Source organism: Pygoscelis adeliae, unplaced genomic scaffold (assembly GCF_000699105.1).
Source record: "Pygoscelis adeliae isolate BGI_AS28 unplaced genomic scaffold, ASM69910v1 Scaffold393, whole genome shotgun sequence".
Taxonomy (NCBI): domain Eukaryota; kingdom Metazoa; phylum Chordata; class Aves; order Sphenisciformes; family Spheniscidae; genus Pygoscelis; species Pygoscelis adeliae.
This window is the reverse complement of record NW_008824376.1, coordinates 606,095-620,622: the sequence shown is the minus strand read 5'-3', so window position 1 is coordinate 620,622 and position 14,528 is coordinate 606,095. Positions and strand designations below refer to the sequence as shown.

The 14,528-nt window shown below is 41.1% G+C and overlaps 1 protein-coding gene across 1 annotated transcript in view; it reads left to right on the top strand.

The window, feature by feature from the left end:
- LRP8 (low density lipoprotein receptor-related protein 8, apolipoprotein e receptor) overlaps positions 1 to 14,528 on the top strand; it is a 160,007-nt gene that overhangs the window by 111,291 nt on the left and 34,188 nt on the right. Inside the window, exon 3 of the mRNA XM_009320196.1 lies at positions 3,712 to 3,840. Coding sequence (XP_009318471.1) covers positions 3,712 to 3,840 — 129 coding nt within the window. The remainder of the gene's footprint in view (positions 1 to 3,711; positions 3,841 to 14,528) is intronic.

Sequence of the window (14,528 nt, the reverse complement as noted above, 5' to 3'; positions counted from 1 at the left end):
GCCTCTCTTGACCCACTTAGTTCTCAATGGAGATTTACTATGAGGTTGAAAAAGCTGGTCCTACTTGGCACCAAAACAAATTTTCCTTTCCATCACCATAGCAAGAAGAACAATTTTTTGGGATGTGGACCAATAACCTGATGAACAAATGTCTTCGTGACTTTCTTTGGTCTCCCAGTTTTCCCAGTATGCCAGTCCAATGCAAACTTTGTTCTTAAATGCACTGCACAAATGCAGACAGGAGACAAACTTTCAAAGTGCAAAAGCATGGAAATCCATTTGGAGTAATAAATCTAGCGAGGAAAGTTATTTTTCTCATGTATTCTAAGCATGTGTTTGCTTATGGTAAAAACTTGGTTTAGAGCATGGGGTGGCCTAGAAGCAAACCTCATTACAGGGCCCAACCTCGAATTGAATGGGGGGGGAAGGAGAGGGGCTCAGCAGGGTGAGAGTGCTGTCTTGTGCAGCCGTGTGCAGGGTAGGGGGAGCTGTGGCCTCCTTGCCCCAGCAGCAAACTCCCATCTGCCTGGCCCTCTGAAGCGGCTCCTCAGCAGCCAGGGTTTGGTGGTGAAGCCATTTGGGAGAGGGCAGCTGGGTTTTGGTGGCCGTGGAGCTGCGCACCTCAGAGCTGAGAGGCTTTGGAGGCCTTGATGGAGGAATGCAAAGCCCAGGTAGCTGCAGGAGTCACGTCATCCTTCTGTACAGTATTTGTGGCAAAAAGCCCTGTTTTCACAGACACTGCTTGGCAAGTCTCTCAGAAGACAAGACAGCCCTGCTGTTGGGGTTAGGGTCCCTTCCCTGCAGCCAGGCATTGTGCCTCTCTCACATCCCCAGGCCTCCTGTGCTGCCTCATATGCATGGACTGTGGCCATCCATGTCCCTTTCCCAGAATTTGCTGTCTTCTCCTTCGAGTTGCCACCTTTCTCCTCAGAGGGGCTGATGGCAGTGCGGTGAGGCCTCTGGCGCCTGCCTTCCCTGGCCCCTGCAGGCTCCTCCTGCCAGAGTGCAGTCTGTAATCCTTGTGTGGCTCTGTACAGAGGTTTTAAAAAAAAAAAAAAAAAAAGTAACGGTGACTTGGCTGCACATTTTTATTTTTCCATGCAGCGTTCCCCAGACTCACACCTATGCATGTGAGGGCGGGGTAAGGCTGGCAGAAGCGGTATTTTTGGGGTGCGAGCCCTCTGTGCTGAGAGGATGTGGTGCTTCTAGGCCAAATGGACCATTTAACTCCATTTTTTTTCTTGTTGGAGGGGGCTGCTCGTTGCCAAACAGCTGCCACAGAATTTGTTTTTCTTTCTGTATCCATGAATATTACTTGGGCATATTTAAGGATGGTGCACCCCAGCATACAACTCGGGGGATGGTGTCCAGAGCAGCTCGGCTGCAGTGAGGCATGCCAGCTTCCTCGAGGGTGAGGGCAAGCACCTTGTTTTACACCATTTTGCACGGTTGGCAAGTGACCTGGTTTTCAGACATGCTATCTGACTTCTGTGGAAAGACGCGAGTGCTCAGTGCCACCAAGCGTCCCTGCAGTTGTGCACTATAAACCTACAGTTTAGAGGGACCAGGGCTGAGGGGAAAATGCAGGACATGGTTCCTGGCCTGTAGCAGGGCACTGATCTGAGCTGGCGGATGTGTTGATCCCAGTGGGGTGGTGGTGTGGAGCCTTTCCAATGTCAGGTGATTTTTATTACTGACGTGCTGGTAAAATAATCAAAAAGCCTAAGTGAGGATCCCTTTTTCCTCCGACTCTGCAGATCATGCAACATTCATAAATGTTATTTAGGTATGCAGTGAGCAAATTTCAACAAAAATGCTGTCTTGCCTCAGGGTTATAAAACTTCATTACATCTGTTATTAACTGTCTGTCTGTGGCAGGGCCTAATTTTTCTTGATATATTGATTGCCTACAGCTTCTAGAAACTGCTTCTTATAGCACTTCAAGGTGCTAAGGCAGAGAAATCCTGGGATTAAATGGCACTGTTTTCGAAGTGTCTGATTGATGCTTTGGGGCTGTAAGATGCACCTCTACAGCCTTCTTGTGCAGGTGGAAAGGGAGAGGTATAATTTTCATCCTCTTTTGCTCAGCACTTAGGAAGGTGTTTGACTTTGCATAAATACCTTTACCAGGGCAGGGTAATGTGAAAGTTTTAATTCAGAATTTAGGTTCCTGCCTTTTCAGTATACCTGCCGCCATATATAGTGTTATCATCGTTAATACCAATGGAAGAACTATTTGAAAACATGTAATTTTTTGAAGAGAGAAATGGGTCTGTTTAATAAGCAAATCCCGCCAAACTGGGTGATGATTCCAGAATACTAAACAATTGTTTAAACTGTGGAACATTATGCATTCAAGCAGCTTTGTCACAATAAATGCAGATCTGTTGCTCTTTACACTAATATGGAGAAAATAAAAGGAATTTTGGCAATGCAAAATAGTTATAAGAGAACGAGTTTCACAGCTTGCTTGGTTCCAGATAAATTTGGCAGATTTTTTTTCATAGCTGATTTCTTGCATGTACTGGGGGTTTTGCTTCTGCAGGTCTTCCTGTGTCTCCATGTTAGATCACAGTCGCTGTTAATTTAGGTAGTTACGGTTAAGTTTGTTTAACGTGTGAGTTCATGCTTATGCTTGCCACTTTTTCCCCAGGTTTACTGACTATAATCTGCCTAGATCATTAAATTTAGAAATTGCCCTGCAATACCAAACATATAAGTAAACCCTTATATTAAAATTAGGCAATTTGTTTTTCCTGACTTAATTTGAGGTAGCATTTTCAGAGGAGTTTTGTCCAGTACTGCTGCTGCTGTGTGCAGGGTGCTAGTGTTTTAATAGCAAAAGCACAGTGTATTGGGGGTTTGAGGCAGTCACAAATAGGCAGTGCTGTTGCTGTATTGAGCATTACTCACACTGAGTATTCCAACAGTCCTTCAACCAGCCCTAGGTTCTTAGTTGAAATCCCTGTTAATCTATTGAAGCAACTCTGTAAGTTCATTTTGGTTGAGTTAAGCCTGAAAATAAGAGAGAGGGGTGGTATTTGTTTAATTTGCGTGTTCCTGTACGGTTACGTTCCTGTAAGGGATTGGCTGGGTCAGACACAGGCTGGAAGGACAGGAAGGTCCTTGTTTCTGGGGAAGCCTGTGCAAGGAGACCTGATTCAAGAGGCAGCAGCATGTTGCAGAGAGGAAAGTCACAGCACAAAGCTGGGCACTTCTAGCCCACGCACAGACTGAGATGGCAAGGAGAAGGTGGGAAGGGGCCACTAGGCCCCAAGTGTGTGTAAAGAGCCATGGGCTCTATGCACACTTTGTTGCAACTTGGTGCCACTGGGACAGCCAGAAGCAAGAGCCTACCTGCAAGGAAATGCTAGTAGGAGAAGTTGCATACGAATCTGACTTCTGTTCCTCTCCCCTAATTCCTTTCAGTTTAAAGTTAAGTTTCTGGAGTTTTGTTGAAATAAACAGTGGCGCTTTTCTTGCCACCCCTCACCCCTTTTTTTTTCCACCCCATGTAAAAGTATTGTGATCTTTTTTGGGGAACGCATACAGGACATGTAAGCAGCCATACCTCAAAATCAGTGTTGACTTGAGATTTCATTACAATATGTCTCAGGATTGAGCCATACAAAATAAAAAAGCGCAAACAATGTTAGCAATGTCTAGAATTATGTTTAACTTGGGTTTTTTTTCTTTATTTTATTCTTACAGCCAAGCAAGTATGTCCAGCTGAAAAAATTAGCTGTGGAGACTTAAGCAACAAATGTATCCCGTCATCCTGGAGATGTGATGGGCAGAAGGATTGTGAAAGTGGTATTGATGAGGCTGGTTGCACTCCTGGTGAGTTAGAGTAATACTTTAATATGTATGCAACATCTCCCTTTAGGACGATAAAAGTCCTATAGTGACTATTACAAATTGTATGTACAGGGATGACTTTTCCTGCCAGCAAATTCATTCACTCTGTATTTGCAGTGGTAAGTAATGAATTTTAGAAGAAGAGAGGAAAGAAGAATTCTCCAGTTGGAGCTGGCTGGAGAATATAAAGTGAAGTCTGTGGAGAATTAAGTATTCTTTTACTACTGTAGCAGAGTACAGTTAGTCACTTGGGAACATGATTGTCAAGGTTAATACCCAGATGATGCAGTAAGGACTTAAATAACAATGTTCAAACGTTTATTCTGTGGTAGCTCAGCAGCTTACTGCCATGCCCTTCCTCCTGCAGATTGTAGCCCTATAGACTAAGGCTAGCTTCTGCTGGGATATAATAGATAGGCCTGGACATTTCTTTATTAATAGCTTGTTGGTTTCATTGGACAGAGAGAGAATGAGAATGATATACTATTTACTGTAACTGTTTTAAATTCAGTCCCTAAATGGCCATTGCCTTTTATTAGGCCTTTCTCTGCTGAATGAAAGAGCTCTTTAACGGTGTTTTCCCTCTGTGAAAACTCCTACACTGTGTAATCAAGCCATTTCTCAAACTGTCTTTTTGATAGACTAAACATATTTAGTTCTTTATGCTTCTTGTTGTCAAATACTTTCTTTTGAATGAATGCTTGACTCATTTTTGTGGCTCCCTTCGGTATCCCAGCTGATTTTCCAACTTTCTTTTTATATAGACCACCGGAACTTAGGGAATATCAGTCTTACCAGTCGGTGCAGAAGTAAAATCAGCTTTCTAATACTGTTCTTATATAACTCTGTGGTTATTAAATTCTTTGTGTGCAAACAATCCCAGGCTATTAAGAAGCTATTTCATGCTCTGTGTAGTTATTCACCCATCCATCAATATTTCTGGTGTTGCACATGATATCAGCAATGTTACTTTTACTTCCAGATTACTGGTGAAAGGGTTGAATGATTACATGCAAGCACACATTGATGTTTCTGCATTTGAAAACCGAATTTTGGGCTCTAATACCTAGCCAGTTAATAATCCGCATTATTTCTTTTCATTGAAGTTGTGTAATGAAATATGTTTTATGTGAACATTTTGTGGTTCTGAGCAAAACACGTGGATAAACTTATTTCTTTGCAGTCAGCTTTATCAAACAAAATCTTACCAAAGATTTTACTGTCTGAGCAACCTGTTCTAGTGTTTAGCTACTCATTGTAAAAATATTTTTTCTTTGTCCTTTTTTACTTTTTCCTTTGTCACAACTTGTGGCCATTGCCTCTTCTCCTTTTGCTGCGCATTTCTGAGAAGAGTTGGCCTCTAGCTTCACTGTATCACCCCTTTAGATATTGGAAAACTACAGTAAGATCTCCCTCCAACCTTCTCCAGGTTAACCAAACCCATTTCCCTCAGCCCCTCCTTTTATATCACGTGCTCCAGCACCATAACCAATCTTGATGGACTTCCACTGGACCCTCTCCAGGTTGCGAATGCCTTTCGTGTACTGTCAGGGTGGCACAAAACCGGACATAGTATTTCAGATATGACCTAACAAGTACCAGCTCGGGGAGAATAATCACGTCCCTCAACCTCCTGGCCTCACTCTTGGTAATGAAACCCAGTGTGCAGTTTGTTATGTATGAAGCTCAGTATGAAGGCTGGATGCAACTCACTAATTCAATTAACTACAGATTAGACACAAAGTTTTTCAAAACATCTCCGTTCCATATTGTACATGACTCAGAGGTCCGTGGTAACAGTAACGGTTACTGTGGTTGTGCTGAGCCTGTACGGCATAGTTCCAGTTGGATTGGCTCGCAAGGAAAAGGTGTAGGTTTGCCTTACGTTGCCTCCTGTTTCACGTGGAATTAAGTGTGTGTGCATGGACAATTCCTAAGTTATAAATTATTATGATGTGGTAAGTTGGTGATGTGCTTAGACCCCTGGTCCTGTGTCCTTTAAGCTAATGATGTTTTGGCAGTTGTCAAAAGTCTTTTATTGGTTTTCTGTATGAAACTCTTAGTGTTCTCTCTATAGCGTATGCATTTTTTTTTCCTTTGAATGGGAGGCTTGAATTAGAGACAAGTTCAGAAGATAATTGTAACTGCTATTGAAAAAATTATTCTTTTCCCAATATGAGTTAGTGAAATTAAAACATTTTTTACACTGGTGGCTGCCTCCACTAATTTAATGCTGCTGCTGCTGCTTACACCAGTAGGAGTTGTCTCATGGAGTCTTTTATTTATAATAAAAATCTACTTGAAATTGCTTTGAACTTCTTTTTTTCAAGGCTCTAGGTAACCCCCAAAATGAATGTAAATATGTTCTGAATGCCACATAATTTCAGCATAATGATGCTATTAATGGCTTTAGAAATAGCTGAGTGTTTCTCTTCTGGATGTTTCAGCATCTCTAGTCTTGTATATCTTCCAGTTTTAGTGCACATGCAGGTTCTTAAAATCGAAATTCAATCCAAGGACAAACTACCATCTTCTGATGGTTGTTGGGTAACTCATGTGAAATAAATTAGTGACTTTCATCTAGTTCCCTATGACTGAGTGTTGTCCCCACATAGGCTGCCGCCTCGGTGGGTGCACATTGGCAATCTCTGCCGAGGGGTTGCTGCTGAGTCTAAATGTGGGATGGGCCGTTCTCTGGCCAGAGGACCAGGCAGAAAGGCACTGACAGGCAAACTTGGAGCTTCCTGGGTGGATGCAAACATCAGAAGCTTTCAGTCCTAAGATCTGTCAACTCAGCACCTTTCAGAAGCATTAAACTCACTTTGAGAAGGAGACAGGAGGCACTACTGAATGACTGTAGTGGGAGCGTTTTCACTGAGGCTGCTTGTCAAATTAAGGTGTTTTCCTCATGGATGAGAACAAATGTGTTAGCCGTTTAAACTCCGAGAGCTTGTGGAGGATTGATAGCTATCCTCTCTTTTATCCAAATCTGATAAGCCTCACTAAGCCTATCTACTGATACTCTGTTAACATTCCCATTTCTTCACTGTTTAGAATCCTCCTTTATCCGTTTTTTCTTATCTCAGCAGGACACAGTATCCTGACAAAAAAAAAAAGTCTGTTCCTAGGTTCGGACCTTTTCTTTTTTTTCTTTTCTTTTTTTTTTATTTTAACCTCTGCACCCACATTTTTGTTCTCATTTTAAAAGAAGCTTCAGCACTGACTGTCACCTGCAGCTCCTTGGAGCAGAGCACCCTGTCGTAGCTAAGGCTGCACCTCTCACAGAGCTGACCAACTTGTCTATAAATAACACATCTTTCTGGATAAATGTTTGGAAGGGAGTTTATTTGTGCTCAGGATAATTTCTGTGGTGAGAGCCTGCGTGTGCAATAAACAAGTGGAAGATGACTTGAAGATATTGTGAGGGCATCCACAAGAAAAACTCTAAGCTCTTTCTAAATCCATGTTACTAAAGTTATTACTTCAAGCTAATGTGACACATTAAACATATTTTAACTATGGATACTCCTATTTCTTGATAGGAATAACTGGCTTTTAGTATTATAATTCTTCAAACGAACCTAATATGGAGTTTATGAACATTATTTGAGCCTGCATTTCTGCGTTGGTAATTTGTACTACTGACAATATTGTGCTGGCATCCAGATATAGGAGGAGGGCTTGATTGTGCTGAGGCTGTGCAAGTGCCTGTCCCTAAGTCAAAATGTTCACAGTTCAAGTTAAGGGAGGATCTACTGCAAGAGAGTGCAGGAGAGGAAAACAATGATTATGGTGGTAGAATCATCCAAAACTGTAAGAACAGTGCAAGTGTATTATGGTCCTTCCTTCTATGTCTGCTTCTGGCCTCTAACAACTTGCTTTTCAGATACTGTTCTGGATTTGATAATTCTTGATGGATTTTTCTTCTCAGAATTATGTAATTGCTATTTGAATCAATGTGAAATTTATCCAGCATAGTTAATGTAGGCACTGGCACGGCCAGCTGGAGGGAGAAAGCTGCTGTTCAGAAATTCAGGAACAAAAGTATATAATACGAATAAGGGAATCTTCTGTTTGGGTTGGGTTCTCCTTTGTGCTTTGTATAAGCCACATCCTTGGTGCATCATCTTGCATGAATGGAAACAAACTGGTGCTCTACATCCCTCTCCTTTGCTTTTGGTCACTGTTGAAGACTTGCTGTTTCGATTGGTACCCTGTGTGATCTGAAAAAGGTTTGTTACAGCAGTGCTCAGAATATTCTTCAAAGAAGGAGAGAATTTGCAGTCTCGTATGCTGTCCTTGTGTAACCCCCTTTAGACAAAGGGTTCAGCTACAGTTAGCAAGTTCTGGACTTACCTGAGTGCAGGTATGCTGGAAAGAAAATGCATCATCTCAAACAATGAATAAGTCAAATATTTCCTTTGAGTTCCTCATCTCCCCCTGTACAATCCAGCCCTATAAAAAGCTAGCCTTAGGAGTAAGCAAAACAGACTGTATTCATCTGAAATAAGGGCCCTGTTTGCCATGTCTGGAGTGAGAAACAACAATTTGATAGATGAAATCCATTAAAATAAAAACTTGCAGAGAGATCTGTAAAACAGCCTTTGCTGGCCTGTTAGGCCTGGTCTGGTACCAGTATTAGGAAAGCAGTTATTTTCATAAGCAGTGCAGGCACTGACCCCATCATACTGCTTGGAAGCCATTATCAATGGATGGTAAGGCACTTTATTGTTGTTGTTCACCCATGAACAAGGAGGAAAAATGGTACGATTTTCACCCTGTGGACGAACTTCCCAAGGAAGCAGTGGAAGCTGTGAGTTATTTAACCTGCAGTGGATAAAGCTAGGGATCCAGATTTGTGTCTGCACAGGCTGTAATTACACCAGGGATTAATTGTGGGTATTAATCCTTGCACGTAGGTAGCTAAGTGCCTGTCTGCCTAAATAATTTACTTCCAGCAGGTAGGCTTTAAGTCCACTGCTAACTTCCAGTGCACAAACAATTTTTGAAAATGCAAATATCTGCCTTTTTAAAATAAAAGAGTATATAAAAAGAAAAAAAACTTATTTTTAAGTTCTTTGGAGGCGAAGTAATTTGTGTCTTTACAATACTAAGTGTGTTGTCATAGGTCAGGTTTAGTCCTCTAAAATAGACATCAACAGTTAATGTAAGAGCAGTCTTGAATTTGCTGGCTTGGAGGTGCTGGCATCCTCTTTCTTATTTCCCTGGTTGAGGTTGTCTGCTCCCAGTGTACCTAACCTTTGTCACAATTGATTGGACAAGCTTAGGAACGTGTTTACTGAGACTAAAAAGAGAAATTAAATATGAGAGACTGTAATTAAAGCATCACAACTCGGGGTCAGTCTGGACTTTGCTAACTACTGCTGAACTTGTTAAATCTCTGCTAAGAGAGAGATTAACCAGTGTTTTGTCAGCTGCTTGGGAATGCAGAGAGCATTTCAGCATGGCTTTAGAACAGAAGAGCTACCATTCTGCAACAGCTGAAATGGGCATTGCACCCCTGTAACACACACATCGCTTGTTCCTCCTGACAGGACTCTGGATACTCAACAGAGAGAGCAAGGCTCTGGTCCCATCTCTTCTGATTGTGTTACTTCTTCTCACCTGGACCACTTCTTGCACTCAGTATGGAAATTATGTCTTGCAGATGAGGAGTTGGAAGTGTACAATTTTCCCCTTTCCCAATAGTCAGATACAGTGAAATGATGTATTCATTGATATATTGATAGCATAATAAGCTTATTTTCCTATACCATGATTTATTCTGCTTAACTACAGTATAGAGACAGTGATCCATGGGAACTTGTGCAGGTAGTGGATGTACTTAATACTGATCTCATAAAGTTGTCCAAGGGTGAGAGCCAGGAATTCCAGCAGGAGTCTCATGACAGTGACAGCCTCATTACCGAGAGCATCTTCTTTTGGACCCTGGTCTTCCGGCTTTTCGTCGCTGACCATATATCTCAGAATTAGTTCTAGATTTTCATCCCTATGATACGATATGTCAGATTCAAAGTGAACAAACTGGGTAAAGTTTTTTAAATTAATAAGGGAAACAACAACAGTAAGCACATTCTTGCTCAGCTGTAAGCCACATGGCCTTGCTATGGTAGCTCACAGCCTTCACATTTCCATAGTGTATATATATCACTTACAAGATCCTCAGGGCAGGAACTTTTCACTTACTCTTTTCTGGTAAAGTTCCAGGCACATGTGTGATTCTCCATAAAAAGCAGCAGTGCCTACAAGTGAGGGGTCCTTTTCTTGGAAGGTCCAAGTGCAGAAAACTTTCAGAGTCAGCTCTTTCCAATGCCCTGCTCAATAGCCCTCACATCACCTGAGAACCATTGGCAGAAGGCAGAATTTAAAGCAGGCTAAAGCTTGTCTGATCCCTCCAGCAGATCCACCTTGTGATGAGCCAGCTGAAGTGGGGAAATTACAAAGCTGATTTAAAGCCACCTTCCTCCACACCGCTCCTGCACCTGCACTCACATGAACTGACCTTTCTGTTGACAGTTAAATTGTTTTATCATTGTTTATCATTGTCCTGTAGCAATAAGGAGCATCATGTGGTCTCAGCATCATTTTCCTGATGCAGTAAAAGGTACCTGTGTTTTGCAGGAGTCATACTTCCAGTGCTACCTATGGGGATTTGACCATACTGATTCTGTTCGTTCCAAATCTCCACAGATCCTACTGAGAGCTTTTTACTTGGTGATAATGTAGCATTAATTTTATTTTTCTTTGCAGCCTGATTAATACATGCTTTCATCAAAGTTATGAATTCTGTTCGTAATTCTTCATTAACAGGCTAGGTGCACAGTGATGTGCTGTTCCTCAGTCAGCTCAGAGGGAAATCAAGCCCAAAGGATCAGATTTTGCCATATATTCTCCCTGAGAAACCCATCAATTTTAATGGGGTTAAAGACCGTAGCATTGCATTTGTGCTTGTAGAGGAAATATTTATCTACAATCACTATTTGTGATTATTTCAGCATGTGATGAAAAGAGACATAGCTAGCCTGAAATTCCTGTCATTTTATAGAAGGTAGCTGTAACTCGAGTACGCTTGCCACGGTGGAGGAATCTACAATTATTTCCAAGAATGGAAAGAAAATTGCTACAGATTTAACAAATGAAAGTCCTTCATAAGTAAGATAAGGTAGCACAGCAATGATATCCTCTGGGCTTTATATGATGTTTAATTACTGGACAGCTGGAGGGATTAATGCTTCTGCATTATGCCCTGGCTCTCAGAAATTAAACATGTACAGCTGCCACTTTATCACTGCTTAAAGTATTAGAGCTCCTTCGAAAGCAGTAGTAATTGCAGAAAAATCCCCATTGTTGTTTAGGAAAAATCTCAGCCCATAATCATATTTGTCCTGAGTTCCTTCAGAACAAAACAGCAAAAAAATGAGATTGGTAGTTACCTTTAATTGCACTCTTACCAGAAAAATAAAGGTAGCTGCATTTGTAATATATTGGATGCTTGTTGTAATTCAATGTAAAATACTGCATGAACTTAGGTTAGAGGTAAGATAGTTATTGCATTTGTCAAGAATTAAACCCTGAAGCCATGGCCTAAGCTCTGCCAGGGCTCTACCTGCAGAAGGTTAGGGCAAAATGGCTTTGTTTTCCCTACTGCTGTGTCTTGAGCTTAGGTTTAAAAAAGAACAGACGCGCGTAACACTCTGCAAATAGTTTCCCACTACTGAGTGGTGCCTCGCTCACCATAGCAGGCTTTGGTGGTGGCCTCTGCACATTTGCTTTGTGCTGATCCCTCAGTTACAGATAAATTGTCTGTATCAGTATGTTCCGTGAATAATTTATTCTTTAAAGCGTAATAGACGAAAACACAATATGAAAACAAGACAATTTAGAATTTGGTACTTTTACAATGTTTCCCTGAAAGTACACTAGGAAAAAAGAGTAGATGCAAAGAACATACTGCAAGCACACACTCATGTGCACGTGCACACACACCCCAAATGATAATTTTTTTCCAGAGTTGTGGAAGACTGGTGTGAAAGAACTGCTTTTATACAAAGATCTGTGGATAATTAAAACTAAAGCCTAATACTGCTGGACTGCATGTTACCTGTGCGCGCATACAAAAGCTTTGTTCTGCTGCTTTTTCTGTACTTTAGCTGGAGAAGTTGTCTTTGATTCTTCTTTCCAATCTCACATGTCGTACTGTCAGAGGAGCAAAAATTGGCCTGTAGTTATGTTTATCTTCTGGGCAGCCTATCTTTCAACAGTAAGAGCTCTTGGAGTTGAAATAACCAAGAAATTGCATCTCTTATTGCCAAATATGATTGTATTTCATGTCCCTGAAGTGCTTTCTTCATAAGAATGGAGCTATAATTCTGACCCTATTGATCCAAAAAGCAAGAATCTGTTTAGTTTTATTAAGGGAAATCTCCTGTAGCTGTCAGCGCCAATGATCATGTTATGATGGCAGATATGTGGGTAGGAGTTCCATCCTTCAGTGGCCACGGGTACATATGCGTTACGCTAATTAACGAGTGCTTAACAGTTATGCTTCCTGAGCATATGATCGGAAATCAGAATCAGTTAGCTTGAACTCAGTACAGTCCTACGCGGGAGATGTAATGTTTGATGCAAAACCAAAAAAAAAGCTATTTTATGAGTCATGTTAATGGATAAAACAACATCTGAATGTTATCTTAGTGGCTGAAATACCTGAAATATGCTATTTTCATATAGAGGAAGATATAATGGTTGAATTAACTTTGCTTATATTTTGCAAAGAAATTTGTTTACTTTGATAAAATATAACTGGGAAGGTTTAGCTCACAATAAAATACACTTCAATACACTTGTTTTTTCCAAAAAGTTTAAAATAATTGCTCATGTACAATTGATTCTTCCTCTCAGCCCAAATCCAGCAAAGTGCTGCCTTCTATTTCAAAGCCATAGAAACTGAAGGGCAAATACTAATGCCATAAAAATCTCACTACTATTAAAGTGAGTGCAGTTAGTACATGACCCTTACACTTTTAATTGCAGTGAGTGTCACTCACTGCTTAAATTTTCCATTTGAGTAGAAAATCTAAGGCATTTTTTCTAAAAATGATTGCCGTTCTTTTGTGGAATTGTGGGTACGTTATGTGGGTACGTTGTTTACATCATATAATAGCTGTGCCCCCTAATATCACATAAGTGAAAATAATTAAGGGCTGGTTGTTTCCTGAAGAGTCTGTCAATCTCTCCCCCTCCCAAAACCACCACAGGGGTCTTGTCTTTATAGACTTGGTCAGTATAGTATGTGCTTATATTCATAACCTTGAATCTGGCTACACTGAATTCTGCTAATTGTCTCATATCCTAGATGCTTCTTTTTTAAGGTACTCTTCCCTTCAGATCAGTTCCTTGCAAACTGTTTTATTTCAAAAGCCTCTTTTTAATTGTTATTGAACCTACATTCAAACTCACTTTGGATCACTGTTCCTAGAGAAATGTGAGAGACAGTTGGGTAAACGGGGGGTGAGATGTGACAACTCTGTGTTTCCTTGTTTTGTCTGTGCTCCAGAAGAGTTAAAAGTACTATGTTCTAAATGCAGTGAATATTTAAGTCTAATAGTGAAGCAAACTGCAATAAGAATACCTCCTCTTACAGAGAATTCCCATCAAGCAAAGTAAATTAGTGGAAGTGGAGATTTTAAGGGGCAGTGACCTCATTGCTTGCAATGTGAGCACTGCTTTGCCCGTCATTACTCAGCTGAGTTAAAACCTGTGGGCCCATGGCTGCTGTAGCTACCAGATTATCATGCTAAAGCCAGGCTTTTCTCTCTGCCTTACCTGTTTGGCCCATTGGTTCAGAAATGTATCCTGAGGGTGGCCAATGTGGCTTTTCTTTGCTGTTTTTCACAGATAGGCCTGTGCAGCTATTCCATCAATGAAGAATTCTACCTAAGAATTATGACTTTTTTCTTTCTCTACAGGTGCTTTTGAGGCGTGCACAGTTTTCATGATGTGAGAGTAGCTGCATAAGTATTAGCAGTGCACATAGCTTTGTAGTATCAGTTGCTGTTCCCTTGTTCCTTATCTGTGTTCAATAAAGATAAGTATTGTAGACTGTTACAGACCTCCAGGATTCCCTTCTTAGTTATGGTGGTGTAAAAGACTTGATTGATTCTGGTGGAACGGTTCAGTTTTCCAACAGGTTAAACTGGTGCCATCCCCGTGCTTGGGAATGTATGGGTAAGGAGGAAGTGGCAGGCCAGCAACATAGCTGTGGACCAACAGACATGGGTTTGAATTCCTTGCCTTTCCCAGTCAGAAAAAAAGCAGAACTTGCAAATTTTCTGAGAATAAAACAAATTGTGCTGTTATTTGCCAATGTGACTAAAGTGTAGTTTTTAAGACTCTGATGAAGTCTCTCTCCTGAGCTGAACATAAGAAACCAGAAAGCAATGGAGAAAACAGGCAGATATAACAAGGCAGTTTGTGTCTCTGTATTAGCAGATGAGCACAGGGTGGAAGTCTGCCCAATGGATGGAAGGTGAGATCTATGGAGTAGGCTTTTCTTGGCAAAGTGTCTGCGATTTAAACTCTACAATGGCAAAATTAACTCCTGGTCATGCAGAAAGTTCTATGCAGGCAATCCTCATAAACACAGGGAC